This window comes from Sapajus apella, unplaced genomic scaffold (assembly GCF_009761245.1).
Source record: "Sapajus apella isolate SASKATOON/1434 unplaced genomic scaffold, GSC_monkey_1.0 scaffold149, whole genome shotgun sequence".
NCBI classification, from domain to species: Eukaryota; Metazoa; Chordata; class Mammalia; order Primates; family Cebidae; genus Sapajus; species Sapajus apella.
Window position 1 is genome coordinate 2,554,799 of NW_022437089.1, and position 24,090 is coordinate 2,578,888.

General features: G+C 37.3%; 1 protein-coding gene across 7 annotated transcripts in view; it reads left to right on the plus strand.

Annotated features, from left to right (window-relative positions):
* The window catches only part of VAMP7 (vesicle associated membrane protein 7), a 78,778-nt gene that overhangs the window by 20,635 nt on the left and 34,053 nt on the right, over positions 1 to 24,090 (plus strand). For all 7 annotated transcript variants that reach the window (XM_032265326.1, XM_032265322.1, XM_032265325.1 and 4 more), the window contains one exon: positions 14,657 to 14,724. In XM_032265326.1, the coding sequence (XP_032121217.1) occupies positions 14,657 to 14,724 (68 nt within the window). The remainder of the gene's footprint in view (positions 1 to 14,656; positions 14,725 to 24,090) is intronic.

A 24,090-nucleotide genomic window follows, 5' to 3' on the forward strand; every position in this document is an offset into this window, starting at 1 on the left:
TGGACTCCCAAAGTGCAGAAATTATAGACATGAGCCACCGCACCCACCCAATGCTAGTTTTCAAAAAGCCCTGGTTCTCACAGTGTGGTCCCTGGACTAGCAACATCAGCGTCACCTGTGAACCTCTTAGAAATGCAAATTTTCGGCCTACTCCAGACTTGCTGAGTCAGAAACTAGGGGTGGGACCCACCAATCTATTTTCACAGGTTCTCCAGAGGATTCCAATGCATACTCGAGTTTGAAAATAACTCTTTTAAATGTGTCTTCTAAGGGCAAAACTTTTACAAAATTGAATGAAAATGATTACATAATTGCCTAATAAAATGTTTAATTGAGACATTGTTAAATTTCACAAATGTCCATGTATGATCTTGAATTTACTATTTGAAGTACTTTTACATTTATCCCTAGAACAGTTACAAATCATGAAAAGACCTCTTAAAATACTTACTCTTGATCTCACCATCCTAAAGATTATTTTCCGTTTTCTTTCCTTTAAATTTGTATCCACATGTATACATATGTAGTTATAATCATAGTTTATATTCAGGTTTGTAGAGGCAATCTAGTACGGTAATCAAGATTTGAACTTCTCTGTACCTGAGTTCGAGTCTCAATTTCCTTTCCCACCTGCTGTTAGCCCTTAAGCATCCTCTAACCCAAGTTTTATTTTCTAGTCTGCAATAAGGAAATGATAACAGAACTTAACGTTACCAGTATAAAAGAGGTAACATATATGAAGACTTTGTACATACTACAGAGTTCCTGGCACATAGTAAGAGCCAAATAATTATTTCCTGAATTTTGGACGCATAGGTTCTGTAGCGCAGTGTTTACTCAGAGTGCTGTTTTGCAGCTAGATAAGGAGCTTGCCTAAGAATGTCAATCAGTGTTGTGCTTCCTTCATTGAGACCCTCTTGCTATAAAAATAATGTCAATTGGGCTGAACAGTATGCTTATAGACTTAGTCAGTTGCAAACACTCTTAAGTAGGACTGATTTAGAAGTTTGTGCTACAGTAACAATACTGTTATGTTTTTGTGCCTATTATGTTTTCCTTATTTTCTTGAGATTAATTATTAGAAATGGGATTAATAATCAAAATGTGGAAACTACAAACAGGTACATGGTTTCATTTAGGGATGATAAAAATATTCTAAAATTGATTGCAGCAATGGTTATACATTTCTATGAATATAGTAAAAACCATTGACTGTATACTTTAAATGGGTAAACTGTAGGATATGTGAATTATGTTTCAATTAAGCTATTAAAAAATGAGGTTCGATTTGTTTTTTATGAGGTTCAATTTGTTTTTTTCTTTAGTTGTTTTTGCTTTGGATATCATTTCTAAGAAACCATCGCCTAAGCCAAGATCATGAAGATTTACTTCTATATTTTCTTCAAAGACTAGTTTTAGCTCTTACGTTTCTATGATCTATTTTAAGTCAACGTTTATGTGTGGGATAAAGAAGAGATCCAACTTCATTCACTTGAATATGTATATACAGTTGCTCCAGAACCATTTGCTGAAAAGGTTTTCTTTCCCTGTTGAATGATCTTAGCATTCTTATCAAAAATTGATTATCAATGGATGTATGGTTTTATTTCTGGGCCTTTAGTTCTGTTCAGTTTATCTTTATGCCAGTACCACACTGTCATGATTATTATAGCTTGGTAGTAGGTTTTAAAATCAGGAAATATTAGTCTTCCGACTTTATTCTTTTTCAAAATTGCTTTGACTATTCTGGGTGCCTTTCATTTTCATGAACTTTAGGGTGAGCTTGTCAATTTCTGCAAAAAGCTATCTGGGATTTTGATAGGGATTTTGTTAAATCTGTAGATCAATTAGGGGAGCCATTTTAACAATATTAAACTTCTGATCCCTGAACATGGACTTTTTTTCTATTCATTTAGGTTTTCTTTAATTTTTTCCAACAATGTTTTGTAGTTTTCAGTGTGTAAGTCTTACATGACAAAGACTCTGTTTCACCAAATTTTAGACAAGCTCATCTGAGCACTCTGTTAAACTAGGTCTCATCCTTGGGCTCTGTTCTTGGCCTGCCTAAGGAAGTCTTAGCAAAGAATCCTGCTAATACCTCACCCTTGATATCTGATCAAGTTCCTCATCCCTTATATTTGATATATAAGTCTGGCCAGCTTTTACCAGGAATCCTGTTAGGCCAGTTTAGAGAGAATCCCCTTGCCCTTGATGTCTCCTCTTAGTTATTTTCTATCCTCTGACCTCCTCACTGTTCATTGGCCACAAATCCCCACTGGTCTTGGTTGTATTAGGAGTTGAGCTCAATCTCTCTCCTCCGTTGTGATAGCCTTGACCCCTATTGCAGTAATCTCGAAATCTGCCTTACCATTTTTTTAACAAGTGTCAGAATAATTTTTCTTTAACAATATCTCTTCTCACATCCTTCTTGCCTTGTTCCTAAGTATTTTTTATGGTATCGTAAATGGAATTTTTCTCTTTCATTTTTGGATTGTTCAGTACTAGTGTACAGAAATTTTATTGGTTTTTGTAAATTGGTCTTGTATCATACAACCTTGTTCATCTCATGTATTAGTTCTAATAGCTTTTTAATAGTTTCCTTAGGATTTGCTATATATAGGATCATGCTACTTGGAAATAGAGATAGATTTAATTCTTCGTTTTCAATCTGGATGCTTTTCATTTTTTACTGCTTAATTGCCCTAGCTAGAGCCTCCAGTGTAATGTTGAATAGAAGTGGTAAGAATGGACGTCATTGTCTTATTTCTGCTCTTAGGGAGATCTTGAAGAGTCACAATTGAGTGTGAGGTTAGCTGTGGTTTTTTCATAGATGTCCTTTATCAGGTTGAGGAAGTTTCTTTTTCTCATTTGTTGAGTGGTTTTATCATTAAACAGTATTGGATTTTGTCAGTTTTTTTTTTTTTACATCTATTGAAATGATGGTTTTTGTTCTTTATTAACGTGATGTATTATAATAATTGATTTTCACATATTAAACCAACGCACTGTGTTTCTAAAACCCAACTGCATCATGGTTTATAGTCCTTTTTGCATATTGCTGGATTCATCCTGCTATTATTCTGTTGAGGATTTGTTAAATGTCTGTATTCATAACAGGTGTTGGTCTGTCATTGTCTTGTGATGTCTTTGTTTGGTTTTGATACCAGCGTAATGTTGGGCTCATAGAATGCGTTAAGAAGTATTCCCCTTTTCTTCTATTTTGGAAACAGTTTGTGAAAGTTTTTTATTAATTCTTCTTGAAATGTTTGGTAGAATTCACCTTTGAAGCCATCTGAGCTTGCGCTTTTCTTTGTGCGAAGTTTTTTTGTTTTTTTCTTGAGATGGAGGTCTTACTGCCACTCAGGCTGGAGTGCAGTGACATGATTCTGTCTCATTCCTCTTTCATTCCTTTGGTGGGAGGGTCACCTGCAGCCTCTACCTCCTGGGCTCAGGTGATCTTCCCACCTCAGCCTCCCAAGTAAGCTGGGACTGTAGGCATGTGCCACCACGCCCAGCTAATTTTTGTTTTGTTTTTTGTTTTGTTTTGTTTTGTTTTGTTTTTTGTTTTGTTTTGTTTTGTTTTGTGTGTGCGTGTGCGTGTGCGTGTGTGTGTGTGTGGTGTGTGTGTGTAGAGACAAGGTCTTACCATGTTGCTCAGGCTAGTCTCAAACTCCTGGGCTCAAGCAGTCCACTTGCCTCGGCCTACCAAAGTGCTGGGATTACAGGTGTGAGCCACTGCCCAGCCTGAAGTTACTGATTCAGTCTCTATACTTGCTGTAGCTCTGTTCAGACTTGTTATTTCTTCTTGAGTCTGTTTGGCAGTTTGTATCTTATGCATTTCATCTAAGTTACCTAATTTATTTACATACGCTTGTATTCCCCTAAGATCATTTTCATTTTGTAAGGTTGATGGTAGTGTCTCCTCTTTCATTCCTGATTTTAGTAATTTGAGTTTTCTCTCTGTTTTGCATGGTCATTCTGTGTAAAGGTTTGTCAATATTATTGATCCTTCTAAAGAACCAACTTCTGGTTTCATAGATTTTTTTCTCTATAGTTTTTCTGTTCTCTATTTAATTTTTTCACTCTAATATTTATTTCCTTCCTACTGCTAGCTTTGCATTTAGTTAACCCTTTTTTTTTTTTTTTTAAAATTTTTTAAATGTTTCCTACATTTAACAAATCCTCAACAGAATACTAGCAGGATAAATCCAACAATGTGCAAAAAGGACTATACACCATGATGCAGTGGGATTTATTCCAGAAACACAAGGTTGGTTTAATATCTGAATAACCTAACTCAGTAACTTAACTTTAGATCCATAAGGTGGAAAGTTAAGTTACTAAACTAGGTTATTAATTTGAGATCATTTGTCTTAACTCAGGCTGCCATAACAAAATTCCATAGATGTGGTGACTTAAACAACAGAAATTTATTTTCTCACATTTCTGGAGACTAGAAGTCCGAGATCAGGGTGCCAGCATGGTCAGGTTCTGGTGAGAGCTCTCTTCCTGGCTTGCAGACAGCATCTTCTCCCTCTATTCTCCCATGGGGCAGGGAAAAGAGCTAGCTGTTTAGTATCTTTTATTTAATTGATACATAATATTTGTACACATTTATGGGGTACGTGTGATATTTTGTTACATGCAAAGATGTATAATGAACAAGTCAGGATATTTGGGGTGTCCATCAACTCAAGAATTTATAATTTCTGTGTGATAGGAACATTTCAAATCCTCTCTTCTAGCTATTTTGAAATATATAATAGGCTGTTGTTAACTTTAGTCACCCTAGTCTTCTATCAAACATTAGAACTTATTCATTATATCTAACTGTATATTTGTACCTATTAACCAACCTCTCATATTCCCTGCCCCGTCCCCCATACCCACACCCTTACTGGCCTCTGGTATCTATTGCGGTATTGTCTAACTCCATGAGATCAACTGTTTAAGTTCCTGCATGTGAGTAAGAACATGTGATATTTGTTTTTCTGTGTCTGCCCTGTATCACTTAACATAAAAACCTCCAGTTATTCCTTGTTGCTGAAAAAGACATGACTTCATTATTTTTCATGGTCAAATAGCATTCCATTGTGTTTATGTACCGCATTTTCTTTATCCATTCATCCATTGATGGACACTTAGGTTAACTCCATATCTTTGCTATTGTGAAGAGGGATGCAATAAATTTGCAAGTACAAGTATCCCTTTGATACACTAATTTCTTTTCTTTTCATAAATACCCAGTAATAGGATTGCTGGGTTATATGGTAGTTCAATTTTTAGTTTTTGGAGAAATCTCCACACTGGTTTCCATAGTAGCTGCACTGGTTTACATTCCCACCAACAGTGTATAAGTGTTTATTTTTATCATCCTAGCCAGCATCTGCTATTTTTTGTGTTTTTAGTAACCATTCAAACTGGTTATCTCATTGTATCAAACACGATATCTCATTGTAGCTTTTATTTACATTTCTATGATGTCGAGCATTTTTTTCATATACCTCTTGGCCATTTGTATGTCTTCTTTTGAGAAATGGCTATTCATGTCCTCTGCTCACTTTTTAAGGGGATTATTTGTATATCTCCTGTTGAGATTGTTGTACATTCTAGATATTATTCCCTTATCAGATAAATAGTTTGCAACTATTTTCTCCCATTCAACCTGTTGTCTCTTCACTCTGCTGATTATTTCTTTTGCTGTACAAAAGCTTTTTTTGTTTAATATAGTCCTATTTGTCCATTTTTCTTTCTGTTGCCTGTCCTTTTGAGGTGTTAGCCATAAAATCTTTTCCAAGACCAGTGTTCTGAAGTTTTTCCCCTATGTTTTCTGCTAGTAGGTTTATAATTCTGGGTCTTAAATTTAAGTCTTTAATCTGTCTTGGTTGATTTTTGTGTATGATGGAAGACAGGGGACCAGTTTAATTCTTCCACATATGGATATTCAGTTTTCCCGATACCGTTTATTGAAGAGCGTCCTTTCCCAAGTGTACGTTCTTGGCACCTTTGTTGAAAATCAGTTGGCATACATGTGTGGCTGTATATACGTGGATCAATGTCTGGCTTTTCTATTCCTTTGATCTTTTATCTGTTTTTATACAAAATCATGCTTTTTTGGTTACTGTAGCCTTCTAATATGTTTTGAAGTCAGGTAGTGTGATGCCTCCAGCTTTGTTCTTTTTGCTCAGGATTGCTTTGGCTATTTGGACTCTTTTTTTGGTTCCTAAATACTAATTTTAGGATTTTTTTTTTCTGTTTCCATGAAAAATGGCATTGGTACTTTGATATAGATTGCATTGAATCTGTAAATCGCTTTGGGCTTATGGTAATTTTAATAATGTACATTCTTATGATCCATGACCATATGTCTTTCCATATCTTTATGTTATCTTCAGTTTCTGTCTTCAGTGTTTTGTAGTTTTCCTTGTATGAGGCTTTCACCTCCTTGTTAAATTTATTCTTTGATATTTTATTTTTTCATAACTATTGCAAATGGGATTGCCTTCTTCATAAAGTTTTATTTCACCAAGTTCATTATTGGTGCATAGAAACAGTACTGATTTTTGTTGATTCTCTATTCTTCAACTTTAGTGAATATATTTGTCAGATCTAGGAGTTTTTTTGGTGGAGTGTTTAGGGTGTTGTAGATATAAGAGCATATCATCTGCAAAGAGGGATAATTTGACTTCCTGTTTTTCAATTTGGATGCCTTTTGTTTGTTTCTCTTGCTTGATTGCTCTGGCTGGGACTTCCAGTATTGTGTTGAATAGGAGTACTGAAAGTGGGCATCCTTCCACTACTATGTTGAATAGGAGTGGTAAGAGTTTTCTAGTTGTTAGAGGAAAGGCTTTTAGTTTTTCCCCATTCAGTATGATGTCAGCTGTGGGTTTGTCATAAATAGCTTTTATCATGTTGAGGGATGTTCCTTCTATGCCTAGTTTATTGAGAGTTTTTATCATGAAGAGATGTTGGATTTTTTTTTTGATACCTTGAACTATATATTTCTATCTGAATATATGAAAGTAGAATATCCTATTTTCCTTTTGAGCTATGTCATCATACTGCTAAAATTATGGATGAAAATGGAAATGTTTCAACCTGACCCATTGGAATTTCTGTGTTACACGTTTGCTCTTTTTTCTTTTATTATACATTAAATTCTGGGATACATGTGCAGAACGTGCAGGTTTGTTACTTAGGTATACGTGCCATGGTGGTTTGCCGCACCCATCACCCCATCATCTACATTAGATATTTCTCCTAATGATATTTCTTCCCTAGCTCCCCACCCACTGACAGGCCCTGGTGTGTGATGTTCCCTTCCCTGTGTCCATGTGTTCTCATTGTTCAACTTCCACTTGTTAGTGAGAACATGCGGTGTTTGGTTTTCTGTTCCTGTGTTTGTTTGCTGGCAATGATGGTTTCCAGCTTCATCTGTGTCCCTGCAAAGGACATGAACTCATCCTTTTTTATGGCTGCATAGTAATCTATGGTGTATATTTGCCACATTTTCTTTATCCAGTCTATCATTGATGGGCATTTGGGTTGGTTCCAAGTCTTTGCTGTTGTGAACAGTGCTGCAATAAATACACATGTGCATGTGTGTTTATAGTAAATGATTTATAATCCTTTGAGTATATTCCCAGTAATGGAATTACTGGGTCGAATGATATTTCTAGCTCTAGATCCTTGAGGAATCACCACACTGTCTTCCACAATGGTTGAACTAATTTACACTCCCACCAACAGTGTAAAAACATTCCTATTTCTCCACATCCTCTCCAGCATCTGCTGTCTCCTGACTTTTTAATGATCACCATTCTAACTGGTGTGAGATGGTATCTCATTGTGGTTTTGATTTTCATTTCTCTAATGACCAGTGATGATGAGCTTTTTTTCATATGTTGTTGTCCATATAAATGTCTTCTTTTGAGAAGTGCCTGTTCATATCCTTCGCCTACTTTTTGATGGGGTTGTTTTTGTCTTATAAATTTGTTTAAGTTTCTTGTAAATTCTGAATATTAGCCCTTTGTCAGATGGATAGATGCAAAAATTTTCTCCCATTCTGTAGGTTGCCTGTTCGCTCTGGTGATAGTTTCTTTTGCTGTGTAAAAGCTCTTTAGTTTAATTAGATCACATTTGTCAATATTGGCTTTTGTTGCCATTGATTTGGTAGTATAGTCATGAAGTCCTTGCCCATGCCTGTGTCCTGAATGGTATTGCCTAGGTTTTCTTCTAGGGTTTTTATGGTTTTAGGTCTTACATTTAAGTCTTTAATACATCTTGAGTTAATTTTTGTATAAGACATATAAGAAAGGGGTCTAGTTTCAGTTTTCTGCATATGGCTAGCTGGTTTTGCCAACACCATTTATTAAATAGGGAATGCTTTCCCCATTGCTTGTTTTTGTCAGGTTTGTCAAATATCAGATGGTTGTAGATGTGCGGTATTATTTCTGAGGCCTCTATTCTGTTCCAGTGGTCTGCATCTCTGTGTTCGTACTAGTACCATGCTGTTTTGGTTACTGTAGCCTTGTAGTATATTTTGAAGTCAGGTAGCATGATGCCTCCAGCTTTGTTCTTTTTGCTTAGGATTGTCTTGGCTATATGGGCTCTTTTTTTGCTCCATATAAATTTAAAGTAGTTTTTTTCCAATTCTGTGAAGAAAGTCATTGGTAGCTTGGTGGGGATAGCGTTGAATCTATAAATTACTTTGGGCAGTATGGCCATTTTCACGATATTGATTTTTCCTATCCAGGAGCATGGAATGTTTTTCCATTTGTTTATGTCCTCTCTTATTTCCCTGAGCAATGGTTTGTAGTTCTTGAAGAGGTCTTCACATCCCTTGTAAGTAAGTTGTATTCCTAGGTATGTTATTCTCTTTGTAGCAGTTGTGAATGGGAGCTCACTCATGATTTAGCTCTGTTTGTCTATGATTGGTGTAGAGGAATGCTTGTGATTTTTGCACATTTACTTTGTATCCTGAGACTTTGCTGAAGTTGCTTATCAGCTTAAGGAGATTTTGGGCTGAGACAGTGGTGTTTTCTAAATATACAATCATGTCATCTGCAAACAGAGACAATTTGACTTCCTCTCTTCCTATTTGAATACCCTTTATTTCTTTCTCTTGCATGATTGCCCTGGCCAGAACTTCCAATACTATATTGAATAGGAGTGGTGAGAGAGGGCATCCTTGTGTTGTGCCAGTTTTCAAAGGGAATGCTTCCTGCTTTTTGCCCACTCAGTATGATGTTTACTGTGGGATTGTCATAAATAGCTCTTACTATTTTGATATACGTTCCATCAATACCTAATTTTTTGAGAGATTTTAGCATGAGTGAGTGTTGAATTTTATTGAAGACCTTTTCTGTTTCTATTGAGAAAATCATGTGGTTTTTGTCATTGGTTCTATTTACATGATGGATTATGTTTATTGATTTGCATGTGTTGAACCAGCCTTACATCCCAGGAATGAAGCCGACTTGTTCATGGTGGATAAGCTTTTTGATGTGCTGCTGGATTTGGTTGCCAGTATTGAGGATATTCACTTTGATGTTCATCAGGGATATTGGCCTGACATTTTCTTTTTTGTTGTGTCTCTGCCATATTTTGGTATCAGGATGCTGCTGGCCTCATAAAATGAGTTAGAGAGGAGTCCCCCTTTTTCTATTGTTTGAAATAGTTTTGGAAGGAATGGTACCAGCTCCTCTTTGTACCTCTGGTAGAATTCGGCTATGAATCCATTTTGTCCTGGGTTTTTTTTTTTTTTGGTTGGCAGGCTATTTAATTACTGTCTCAATTTCAGACCTTGTTATTGGTCTATTCAGGGATTCGACTTCTTCCTGGTTTAATCTTGGAAGGGTGTATGTGTCCAGGAATTTATCCATATCTTCTAGATTTTCCTGTTTATTTACCTAGAGGTGTTTATGATATTCTCTGATGGTAGTTTGTATTTCTGTGGGTTCAGTGGTGAAATCTGCTTTATCATTTTTTATTGTGTCTATTTGATTCTTCCCCCTTTTCTTCTTTATTAGTCTGGCTAGAGGACTGTTTTGTTAATCTTTTCAAAAAAAAAACAGCTCCCGGATTCACTGACTTTTTTTGAAGGGTTTTTTGCATCTCCGTCTCCTTCAGTTCTGCTCTGATCTCAGCTATTTCTTGTCTTCTGCTAGCTTTTGAATTTGTTTGCTCTTGCCTCTCTAGTTCTTTTAATTGTGTTATTAGGGTGTTGATTTTAGATCTTTCTCACTTTCTCCTGTGGGCATTTAGTGCTATAAATTTCTCTCTAAACACTGCTTTAGCTGTGTCCCAGAGATTCTGGTATATTGTGTCTTTGTTCTCATTGGTTTCAAAGAACTTATTTATTTCTGCTTAATTTTGTTATTTATCCAGTAGTCATTCAGGAACAGGTTGTTCCGTTTCCATGTAGTTGTGTGGCTTTGAGTGAGTTTCTTAATTCTGAGTTCTGATTTGATTGCACTGTGGTCTGAGAGACTGTTTGTCATGATTTCTAGTTTTTTGCATGTGCTGAGGGGTGCTTTACTTCCAATTATGTGGTCAATTTTAGGATAAATGTGATGTGGTGCTGAGAAGAATGTATATTCTGTTGATTTGGGGTGGAAAGTTCTGTAGATGTTTATTAGGCCCACTTGGTCCAGAGCTGAGTTCAAGTCCTGAATATCCTTGTTACTTTTCTGTCTCATTGATCTGTCTAATATTGACAGTGGGGTATTGAAATTTCCCACTATTATTGTGTGGGAGTCTAAGCCTCTTTGTAGGTCTCTAAGAACTTGCTTTATGAATCTGGGTATTCCTGTATTGGGTGCATATATATTTAGGAAAGTCGGCTCTTCTTGTTGCATTGATCCTTTCACCATTATATAATAATGCCCTTTGTCTCTTTTGGTCTTTCTTGGTTTAAAGTCTGTTTTATCAGCAGCTAGGATTGCAACCCCTGGTTGTTTTTGTTTTTGTTTTTTTTGCTTTCCATTTGTTTGGTAAATATTCTTCCATACCTTTATTTTGAGCCTATGTGTGTCTTTGCACATGAGATGGGTCTCCTGAATACAGCACTGCAATGGTCTTGACTTTATTCAGTTTGCCAGTCTGTGTCTTTTAATTGGGATATTTAGCCCATTTACATTTAAGGTTAATATTGTTATGTGTGAATCTGATCCTGTCATTATGATGCTAGCTCGTTATTTTGCCTATTAGTTGACACAGTTTCTTCATAGTGTTGATGGTCTTTACAGTTTGGTATGTTTTTGCAGTGGCTGCTACCAGTTTTTCCTTTCCATATTTAGTGCTTCCTTCAGGACCTCTTATAAGTCAGGCCTGGTGGTGACAGAATCTCTCAGCATTTGCTTGTCTGTAAAGGATTTTATTTCTCCTTTGCTTATGAAGTTTAGTTTGGCTGGGTATGAAATTCTGGGTTAAAAATTCTTTAAGAATGTTGAATATTGGCCCCCACTCTCTTCTGGCTTATAGGGTTTCTGCAGAGAGATCTGCTGTTAATCTGATGGGCTTCCCTTCGTGGGTTAACCAGCCTTTTCTCTCTGGCCGTTCTTAACATTTTTTCCTTCATTTCAACCTTGGTGAATCTGATGATTATTTGTCTTGGGGTTGCTCTTCTTGAGGAATATCTTTGTGGTGTTCTCTGTATTTCGTTAATTTGAATGTTGGCCTGTCTTGCTAGGTTGGGGAAGTTCTCCTTATCCTGAAGAGTGTTTTCCAACTTGCTTCCATTCTCCCTGTCACTTTCAGGTACACCAATCAAATGTAGGTTTGGTCTTTTCACATAGTCCCATATTTCTTGGAGACTTCATTTTTTCCTTTTCATTCTTTTTTGTCTAATCTTATCTTCACACTTTATTTCATTAAGTTGATCTTCAATCTGTGATATCCTTTCTTCTGCCTGGTTGATTCAGCAACTGATACTTGTGTATGCTTCAGGAAGTTCTTGTGCTGTGTTTTTCAGCTCCATCAGGTCATTTATGTTCTCTAAACTGATTATTCTAGTTAGCAATTTCTCTAACCTTTTTTCAAGGTTCTTAGCTTCCTTGCATTGGGTTGGAACATGCTCCTTTAGCTCAGAGGAGTTTATTACTCACCTTCTGATGCCTACTTCTGTCAGTTCATCAAACTTATCCTCAGTTCAGTTTTGTTCCCTTGCTGATGAGGAGTTGTGATCCTTTGGAGAAGAGGCATTCTGGTTTTTGGAATTTTCAGCCTTATTGTGCTAGTTTTTCCTCATCTTCATGGATTTATCTACCTTTGGTGTTGGATGTTGGTGACCTTCCAAAGGGGTTTCCGTATGGATGTCCTTTTTGTTGATGTTGATGCTATTCCTTTCTGTTTGTTAGTTTCCTTTCTAACAGTCAGGCCCCTGGAATTTTCTGGAGGTCCACTCCAGACCCTGTTTGCCTTGGTATCACCAGTGGAGGCTGCAAAACAGCAAAGATTGCTGCCTGTTCCTTCCTCTGGAAGCTTCATCCCAGAGGGGCACCTGCCAGATGCCAGCCTAAAGCTCTCCTGTATGAGGTGTCTGTCAAGCCCTGCTGGAAGGTGTCTCCCAGTCAGGAGGCACAGGGGTCAGGACCCTACTTGAGGAGGCAGCCTGTCCCTTATCAGAGCTTGAATGCTGTGCTGGGAGATTTGCTGCTGTCTTCAGAGTGGGCAGACAAGAACATTTAAGTCTGCTGAAGTTGTGCCCACAGCCACCCCTTCCCCCAGGTGCTCTGTCTTAGGGAGAAAGAGGAGGAATCTAGAGAGGCAGTCTGGCTACAGTGGCTTTGCCGAGCTGTTGTGGGTTCCACCCAGTTCGAACTTCCTAGTGTCTTTGTTCACACTGTGAGAGGAAAACTGCCTACTCAAGCCTCAGTAATGGTGGACACCCTTCCCATCACCAAGCTCAAGTGTCCCAGGTTGACTTCAGACTGCTGTGCTGGCAGCGAGAATTTCAAGCCAGTGGATTTTAGCTTGCTGGGCTCTGTGGAAGTAGGATCTGTGGAGCTAGACCACTTTGGCTCCCTGGCTTCCAGCCCCCTTTCCAGGGGAGCGTACGGTTCTGTCTTGCTGGCATTCCAGGCACCACCGAGGTATGAAAAAAAGTTCCTGCAGCTAGCTCAGTGTCTGCCCAAACAGCTGCCCAGTTTTGTGCTTGAAACCCAGGGCCCTGGTGGCGTAGGCACCAGAGGGAATCTCCTGGTCTACGGCTTGCAAAAACCATTGGAAAAGCGTGGTATCTGGGCTGGAGTGCACTGTTCCTCACGGCACACTCTCTCATGGGTTCCCTTGGCTAGGTGAGGGAGTTCCCCAACCCCTTGAGCTTCCCAGGTGAGGCAATACCCCACCCTGCTTCAGCTCACCCTTTATAGGATGCACCCACTGTCTAACCAGTCCTAGTGAGATGAACTGGGTACCTCAGTTGGAAATGCAGAAATCATCCACCTTCTGCATTGATCTCTCTGGGAGTCACAGACCAGAGCTGTTCCTATTCAAGTATCTTGCCAGCCACCCCAAGATGTTGAATTTTATCATACGCTTTTTTATCAGATGCTTTCTCTGCATCTATTAAGGTGATCATGTAGCTTTTGTCCTTCATTCTATTGATGGGATGTTTCATGTTTACTGATTTGCATGGGTTAAATCATCATTGCATCCCTGGGGTATATCCCACTTGATCATGACGTATTATCTTTTTGATGTGATGTTTGATTTGGTTTGCTAGTATTTTGTTGAGGATTTTTGCATCTGTGATCATCAGTGATGTTGGCCGGCAGTTTTGCTTTTTTGTTGAGTCCTTGTCAGGTTTTGGTATCAGGGTAATGCTGGCCTTGTAGAATGAGTTAGGGAGAATTCCCTCCTCTTGAATTTTTTGGCATAGTTTGAGAAATGATATTAGTTCTTCTTTGTAACTTTCATAGAGTTCAGCAGTGAAGCCAGGTGATCCTGGGCATTGTTTTGATTTTGTTGGGAGACTTTGTTACTGATTCAATCCCATTACTCACTACTGGCCTGTTCAGGTTTTCTATTTCTTTCTGACTCAGTCTTGGTAGGTTGCATGTATCCTGGGATTTATCCATGTCTTCCACGTTTTCCAGTTGATTAGCATATAGTTGTTAATAATATGGTCACTTCTTCCAATTTTTAGGTTTGCTTTAATACGCAAGGACTTTTTCCTGAGGATGTATCTGTAGTGTTGGTTGGGTAGGGCACTTCGACTTTGCTTATGGGTACATGCAGTAGTGTATGTAGTCTGTGTATAATTTCTTCAGCTGTAAACAGCACCAGCCATGTCTGTATTTTTCTCCGTCGCTTAGGGTGCCATTGTTATTGGAGGCTGTGGTGAAGTTTTGCTGGGCATGGGAACTCCAGGTGGCCTAGTCCTTGGTTTCCAGTGGTGTCACCAGTGGGCAAAGCCTGCCTGTCCTTTCGCCCCAGGACAGTGTATTCATTAAGTTATGTTACTTTTTAAAAAAAAAAAAATTATTTTATTCAACATACATATACTTAAAGGCCTAAGTACTTCTGTAGTAAATATGAGCTGTCAAAAATACCAGTTGTAATTGAAATCAGATTTATTTAAATTATAACAAAGATAATGATAGAAAATATGTATTGCAAAACTTGATCTTTTCTATTTTTCCAATATTTTCAGATCTGGTAGCTCAGCGAGGAGAAAGATTGGAATTATTGATTGACAAAACAGAAAATCTCGTGGATTCTGTAAGTATGGAATCTGATAATATTATTCAGGATGTAAAGTAGAGAAACTGTGGATGATAGCTAACATAATTGGGAAATGCCTTACATTCAATAACTTTGGTTTCTTTTTCCTTTCTCATCTCCATTATGTGATTACTTTGTAATAATGAGAATAACAATGAGGCATAGGAAAAAAAAAAAAAAAAGCCATCATCCCCCAATAGAGCCATTAAGGTAGCTTTGATTTGGAAAATTTGCTCAATATACAGAAACAGTTTTCTAAAGCTTTGGGTTGATGCCTATATAAATTTAGCACCTCAGCTACATGTACCAGTCTGTTCACTTTACAAATTAGTAAAACATGAAACAGATGTGCAAGCCATTTGTGGCCCAGTATGAGTCCTGAAAACTGGACAGTTCACTTTCTTGCTTACACTGATAGTTTGATCTTTTCTTGTATCAATCAAGAGACATGGATTGGAAAGAGCCAATAAGCTTTAAAAGAGACAGCGTGCCCTTGTGAGCTGCTTATACTACGATTCCATATGTCCTCACATTTTCAATGCAGTTAGTGGATGAAAGTTTTAAGGAAAGTTGGTAGATATATGGTGAACAGAAGGACGGCAGAGATCAATTACGATTTGGATCTACACAATTATAAATTTAAATGTACAGTACAGATTTACACCTTGAAACAAAATAGTGATTATGTTCCTTGTGACTGACAGCTAGATAGTCGTGGTTAAAAACACAAGCTCTAGTATCAGGTTGCCTGGATTTGAATCCCACCTCTGCTACTTACTAGTTGTGTGACCTTAGGCAAATGACTTAAGCTCTTTGTGCATCAGTGATCATCTTCTGTAAAATGGAGATGTACCTACTTGATAGCATTTTAAGGATTAAATCAGATAATGCATTAAAAGTGCATAACACGTATTTGATACATAGTAAGAGCTATTTAAATGTTCATCATTATTGTTAATTTTACAGGGACATCCATTAGCAGCAGGTTTTGAGATATACAGGCTACTATTAGGTTTCCTAGGAGTTTATAAACAGTTTTTTCATCAAAGCATGTTGTAATTGGAGGAGTGATGGTACCATACAGGAAGTCAAAACACCTGGGTTCTAGATCTCACTTTGTGACCCATTGCTAGGGGGCAAAGAGAACAGAGAAGTGTCTGATTCCAGAGCTGTAGACCAATTTCTTTGATACTTCCAGGTTCTCTTAGTTATTCTTAATTCTTGAAGCTTACTCTGCTTAGCTGGAATGGTCTGTCTTTGACCAATACTAGTATAATCTGTACTTTCCAAATAAAAGTCTTAATTTTGTTGACTTCATGACTGAAAACAACAGAAGGTACTAATGAACTAACAGGTATCTCTCTTTATGGTACAATAACGTACATGCAGCAAAGTGCATCAAGTGTACTGCGTTTAAGTGTATAGCTCAATTATTTTTTATGTATATCTATACCCATGTAACCACCTCCCAGATCTAGATATAAAACATTTCCAGCACTCCAGAAGGCTGCCCTCACGCCCCTTCCCGTTAATAATCCCCAACAGATGTAGTTATGTTTCTGACTTACATCACCATAGATAGTGTTTTGCCTGTTCTTAAAATTTATTTTTGTCTGGCCTCTTTTACTCACCATTATGCCTGTGAGATTCATCCATGTTTTTGATTATAGTAATCACTTATTCTTTTTTATTGTTTTGTATTATTCCTTTATAGAATCTATCTACCACAATTTGTTTACCCGTTCTCTGTGGGGCTTTATTTCTGGATTCTCTGTTTTGTTCCATTGGTCAGTTTGTCTGTCTTTATGCCAGTACCATACTGTGTTGATTACTATAACTTTATAAAATTCTTAAAATTAAGTAGTATAAGTCTTCCAACTATATTCTTGTTCTCCAATATTGTCTTCACTCTTTTAGGTGCTTTGCATTTCCTTATATGTTTTAGAATAGGCTTGTTTTCCATCTCTCAAAAACCCCCACAACAACATGTATCTTTTGTGACTGCATTTAATATATAGGTCAATTTAGGAAGCATTGATACCTTGACAGTATAGATTTTTTTCTGTCCATAAACATGACGTATCTCTGCTTTTGCTTAGAATTTTAAAAAATTTTTTCAGCAGTATTTTTTAGTTTTTGACGTACAGGTCTTGCACATATTTGTTAAATTTGCACTTGAGAATTTCAAGTGCAAAAAAAAGAGAATTTCATTGCCTATTGACCATCTTTTGTATTCTGTTACAAATTTTAATGTATCATTTTTAATTCTTTATTGCTAGTATATGGAAATAAAATTGGTTATTGTATATTGACCTTGTTTGTATTCTGCAACCTTGCAAAAACTACGTGAGGTTACTGTTTTGTACATTCCTGCCTTTTATTAATTTTCCTTGCCTTATTCTGGCTAGAACCTTCTACATAATACTGAATACAAGAGATAATAATGGACATCATTGCCTATTGACCATCTTGTGGGGGAAAATTCAGTATTTTTTGAAAAAAATAAATTCAATGTTAAATTTGTGGTTAACTGTAGATTTTTTTGTAGGTGCCTTTTAATAGGTGGAAGAATTCCCTTTAATTCCTCATTTGAGAGCTTTAATCATGGTTTTGTCAAATGCTTTTTCTCCATTTATTGAGATGTTTGTTTAATTTTTCTCCTTTATTCAGTTAATGTGGTAAATTACATTGATTTTTGAATGTTAAACCAACTTTGCACCCCTTCAAGCTCATGACTTATCCTTCTTATATAACACTTTATTGGATTTGCTATTGTTTTGTTCAGGAATTTGGCATCTACATTTATAAGAGATAGTGGTCTGTAATTTATTTTTTTTAGGTTTTTGTATCAGGAATATGCTGGCCTCATTAAACAAGTTGGGAAATGTTACTTCTCTGTCTTCTGAGTTTGGGTACTATTGGTATTATATGTCTTAGATGTTTGGAAGAATTTACTAGTAAAGCAGATTGGGCCTGGAGTTTTCTTCATTGGAAAATTTTAAATCTGCCATCTTGCTATTTTTTTCCTATCTGTGTCATCTAGTCTTTGTTCCCTTCTCCCTCATTTTTCTGCCTTGCATTGGATTTAGTATATTTGTTTTTTCATTATGCCTCCTTTGTCAGTTTATTAGCTATAGCTCTTCATTTCATTATTTTCTCATTGCTGTAGGGTTTACAGTATGTCTTTGACTTATAACCTCCCTTCACGTGGTATTTTTCACTTCATAAATAGATAAGAACCTTACAATAGTATACTTCTATCTGTTTCTTCCTGGCCTTTATGCTATTGTTGACATGCTTTTATTTACACATATATTAAAAACTACAAAATATATTGTTATTGTTTTTGTTTAAAGAGTTGATCATCTTTTAAAGAGATTTAAATAATAAGGAAAGTCTTTTCTATTTACCCATGTAGCTGCCATTTCAATGTAGGCTGAGTTTCTATCTGATGTTATTTCTTAATGCCTGCATGCTTTAATTTAACATATAATCTTCCATTATTGTTCAGATGTGTAGATCTACTGGAAGTGAATTCTTTCAGGTGTGGTATATCAGAGAAGTTTTTATTTCACTTCCTTTTTTTTTTGAAAGATATTTTTACTGAGTGTAGAATTCTAGGATAGTGATTTTTTTTCTTTTAATACTTGATGAGCAGTGGTTCATCACTGTCTTTTACATTGTTTCTGACAAGAATTCTGCTGTCATTCTTACATACACAGAGTGTATTTTTTTTCTTCTTGTGCTTTTAAGATTTTCCTTTTATCATTGGTTTTAAGAAATTTGGTTGTAATATACATGCCTTGGTATAGTTTTCTTTATATTTCTTTGGCTTTGAGTTTGTTGTAGTTTTCATCAAATTTTGAAAATGTTGAGCTCTTTCTAGGCTTCCGGTTTCATCTATATTAAGCCACTACAAGCTGTCCCACAACTCACTGATGCTTTTGTTCATTGTTCAGTCTTTTTTCCACTGTGTTTCATTTAGAATAGTTTCTATTGCTATGTCTTCAAGTTTACTTATCTTTTCTGTTGCAGTTTGCAATCTGCTCTTTCTGTCCTGTGTATGACAGAACAAGCCTTTACAAGTTGTTCTGGATCTTTTTTATATCTTCCATGTGTCTCCTTAGCATGTGCATACTTTCCTCGACCTTCTTGAATATATGAAGTATATTTATAATTGAAGTGCTTATTCTACTTAGATGTAATACGAATTTTAATAGAGTTGGGTGTAAGTATCTTAAGCTTTTTTTTTTTTAATTTAGGTTTTGGGGTACATCTGCAGATCATGCAAGATTGTTGCATAGGTACACACATGGCAAGGTGGTTTGCTGCCTTCATCCCCCCATCACCTATATCTGGTATTTCTCCCTACATTATCCCTCACCACCCTCCCCACCCCCCGGTGTCCCTCCACTAGTCCCCCCAACTGACCACAGTGTGTGATTCTCCCCTCCCTGGTCCATATTTTCTCATTGTTCAACACCCTCCCATGAGTGAGACCATGCGGTGTTTGGTTTTCTGCTCTGGTGTGAGTTTGCTGAGAATGATGGTTTCCAGATTCATCCATGTCACTATGAGGGACATGAACTCATCGTTTTTATGGCTGCATAGTGTTCCATGGTGTATATGTGCCGCATTTTCTTTACCCAGTCTATCGTTGATGGACATTTGAGTTGGTTCCAAGTCTTTGCTATTGTAAACAGTGCCTCAGTGAACATACATGTGCATATGTCTTTATAATAAAACGATTTATAATTCTTTGGGTATATACCCAGTAATGGGATTGCTGGTCAAATGAAATTTCTATTTCTAGGTCCTTGAGGAATCGCCACACTGTCTTCCACAATGGTTGCGCTAATTTACACTTCCACCAACAGTGTAAAAGTGTTCCTGTTTCTCTACATCCTCTCCAGCATCTGTTGTCTCCTGATTTTTTAATAATCCCCATTCTAACTGGTGTGAGATGATATCTCAATGTAGTTTTGATTTGCATTTCTCTAATGACCAGTGAAGATCAGCATTTTTTCATATGTTTGTTGGCCTCATGTATGTCTTCTTTTGTAAAGTGTCTGTTCATATCCTTTGCCCACTTTTGAATGGGCTTGTTTTTTTCTTGTAAATCTGTTTTAGTTCTTTGTAAATTCTGGATATCAGCCCTTATCAGATGGGTAGACTGCAAAAATTTTTTCCCATTCTGTTGGCTGCCGATTCACTCTAATGACTGTTTCTTTTGCTGTGCAGAAGCTGTGGGGTTTGATTAGGTCCCATTTGTCTGTTTTGGCTTTTGTTGCCAATGCTTTTGGTGTTTTGGTCATGAAGTCCTTGCCTACACCTATGTCCTGAACGGTTTTGCCTAGATTTTCTTCTAGGGTTTTTATGGTGTTAGGTCTTATGTTTAAGTCTTTAATCCATCTGGAGTTAATTTTAGTGTAAGGTGTCAGGAAGGGGTCCAGTTTCTGCTTTCTGCACACTGCTAGCCAGCTTTCTCAACACCATTTATTTAACAGGGAATCCTTTCCCCATTGCTTGTTTTTGTCAGCTTTGTCAAGGATCAGATGGTTGTAGATATGTTGTGTTGCCTCCGAGGCCTCTGTTCTGTTCCATTGGTCTATATCTCTGTTTTGGTACCAGTACCATGCTGTTTTGATTACTGTAGCCTTGTAGTATAGTTTGAAGTCCAGTAGTGTGATGCCTCCAGCTTTGTTCTTTCTGCTTAGAATTGACTTGGCTATGCAGGCTCTCTTTTGGTTCCATATGAAGTTTAAGGTGGTTTTTTTCCAGTTCTGCGAAGAAGGTCATTGGTAGCTTGATGGGAATAGTGTTGAATCTGTAAATTACTTTGGGCAGCATGGCCATTTTCACGATATTGATTCTTCCTAACCATGAACATGGAATGTTTCTCCATCTGTTTGTGTCCTCTCTTATTTCGTTGAGCAGTGGCTTGTAGTTCTTCTTGAAGAGATCCTTTACGTTCCTTGTTAGTTGTATTCCTAGGTATTTTATTCTCTTTGTAGCAATTGTGATTGGCAGTTCGTTCTTGATTTGGCTCTCTTTAAGTCTGTTATTGGTGTATAGGAATGCTTGTGATTTCCGCACATTGATTTTGTGTCCTTAGACTTTGCTGAAGTTGCTTATCAGTTTCAGGAGATTTTGGGCTGAGACGATGGGGTCTTCTAGATATACAATCATGTCGTCTGCAAATAGAGACAATTTGACTTTCTCCTTTCCTATTTGAATACCCTTTATTTCTTTTTCTTGCCTGATTCCTCTGGCTAGAACTTCCAGTAGTATATTGAATAGGAGTGGTGAGAGAGGGCATCCTTGTCTACTGCCAGATTTCAAAGGCAATGCTTCCAGTTTTTGCCCATTCAGTATGATATTGGCTGTTGGTTTGTCGTAAATAGCTTTTATTATTTTGAGATAACGTTCCGTCAATACCTAGTTTATTGAGGGTTTTTAGCATAAAGGGCTGTTGAATTTTGTCAAAGGCCTTCTCTGCATCAATTGAGATAATCATGTGGTTTTTGTCTTTGGTTCCGTTTATGTGGTGAATTACGTTTACCGACTTGTGTATGTTGAACCAGCCTTGCATCCCTGGGATGAAGCCTACTTGATCATGGTGGATAAGCTTTTTGATGTGCTGTTGCAATCGGCTTGCCAGTATTTTCTTGAAGATTTTTGCATCTATGTTCATCATGAATTTTGGCCTGAAGTTTTCTTTTCTTGCTGAGGTCTCTGCTGGGTTTTGGTATCAAGATGATGTTGGTCTCATAAAATGATTTGGGAAGGATTCCCTCTTTTTGGATTATTTGAAATAGTTTCAGAAGGAATGGTACCAGCTCCTCTTTGTATGTCTGGTAGAATTCGGCTGTGAACCCATCTGGACCTGAGCTTTTTTGGGGAGGTAGGCTATTAATTGTTACCTCAACTTCAGACCTTGTTATTGGTCTCTTCAGGGTTTTGACTTCTTCGTGGTTTAGGCTTGGGAGGAGGCAAGTGTCCAGGAATTTATCCATTTCTTCCAGGTTTACTAGTTTATGTGCATAGAGTTGTTTGTAATAATCTCTGATGGTGGTTTGTATTTCTGTGGAATCTGTGGTGATATCCCCTTTATCGTTTTTTATTGCATCTATTTGATTATTCTCTCTTTTCTTTTTTATTAATCTGGCTAGTAGTCTATTTTGTTGATCTTTTCGAAAAACCAGCTTCTGCAAGGATACACAAAGGCTCAAAATAAAGGGATGGAGGAAGATTTACCAAGCAATTCGAGAGCAAAAAAAGAGCAGGAGTTGCAATTCTTGTCTCTGATAAAATAGACTTTAAACCAACAAAGATCAAAAGATGCAAAGAAGGACATTGCATAATGGTAAAAGGATCAATGCAACAAGAAGAGCTAATGATCCTAAATATATATGCACCCAGTACAGGAGCACAGAGATACATAAGGCAAGTTCTTAATGACTTAAAAAGAGACTTAGACTCCTACACAATAATAGTGGGAGACTTTAACGCCCCATTGTCAATATTAGACAGATCAATGAGACAGAAAGTTAACAAGGATATCCAGGACTTGAACTCAGACCTGGATCAAGCAAACCTAATAGATATTTACAGAACTCTCCACCCCAAATCCACAGAATATGCATTCTTCTCAGCACCACATCACACCTACTCTAAAATTGACCACATAATTAGTAGTAAATCACTCCTCAGCAAATGCAAAAGAACGGAAATCATAACCAACAGTCTCTCAGACCACAGTGCAATTGAGTTAGAACTCAGAATTCAGAAACTAACTCAGAACCGCACAGCTTCATGGAAACTGAACAACTGGCTCTTGACTGTTGACTGGATAAACAATGAAATGAAGGCAGAAATAAAGATCTTCTTCAAAACCAACGAGAATGAAGACACAACATACCAGAATCTCTGGGACACATTTAAAGCAGTCTCTAGAGGAAAATATATAGCAATAAATGCCCACATGAGAAGCAAGGAGAGATCTAAAATCAACACCCTATCGTCAAAATTGAAAGAGCTAGAGGAGCAAGACCAAAAAAACTCAAAACCTAGCAGAAGACAAGAAATAACTAAGATCAGAGCAGGACTGAAGGAGATAGAGACACAAAAAAACCCTTCAAAAAATCAATTTAGCATAATTCTTAAGGGGCCTAGTTTTTCAGAATGGTAAATTATCATTGGCTTCAACTTAAAGCCATCAGCTGCATTGGCCCCTAATAAAAGTCAGCTTATCCTTTGAAACTTTGAAGCCAGGCATTGGTTTCTCTATATGGAAGTCCTAGATGGCATCTTCTTCCAAAAGAAATGTGTTTTGTTTACATTGAACATCTGTTGTTTAGTATACCCACCTTTATCAATGATCTCTAGGTCTCCTGGATAACGTACTGTGGCTTCTCTATCAGCACTTGCTGCTTCATCTTATACTTTTATGTTGTGGAGATGGCTTCTTTCCTTAAACCTCATGAACCAACTTCTGCTAGCTTTCAACTTTTCTTCTGCGCCTTCCTCACCTCTCTCAGCCTTCATAGAATTGAAGAGTTAGGGCCTTGCTCTGGATTAGGCTTTGGCCTAAGAAATGTTATGGCTGGGTTAATCTTCCATCCAGACCCCTAAAACATTTTCCATATCCACAGTAAGGCTGTTTTGGTTTATCATTTGTGTGTTCAGTAGAGTAGCCCTCCTAATTTTCAAGAGGTGTTCCTTTGCATTCACAACTCGGTTAACTGTCACAGGATACCTAGCTTTAGGTCCATCTCAGCTTTCGATATGCCTTACTCACTAAGCTTAATTAATTTTTTCTTTCGATGTAAAGTGAGAGATGTGTGACTCTTCTTTTCACTTGAATACATAGATGCCATTGTAAGGCTATTAACTGGCCTATTTTCAATATCTTTGTGTCTCAGCAAATAGGGAGGCCTGAGAGGGAGAGAGATGAGAGAATAGCCGGTCAGTGGAACAGTTAGAAAACACAACATTTGTCAGTTAGCCCCATCATCTTATATAGGCACAGTGTATGGCACCCTAAAACAATCACAATAGTAACATCCAAGGTCACAGGTCATCATAACAGGTAGAATGAAAACAATGAAAAGTTTGAAATGTTATAAGAATTACCAAAAAACAGACATGAAGTGAGTACATGCTGTTAGACAAACTGTGCTGCGGTATGTTCTTGCTCATAAGTGGGAGTTGAACAATGAGAACACATGGACTCAGGGAGGGGAACATCACACACTGGGGCCTTTGTAGGGGGGTGAGGGGCTGGGGAAGGGATAGCATTAGGAGAAATACCTAATATAGATGATGGGTCGATGGGTGCAGCAAACCACTATGGCATGTATA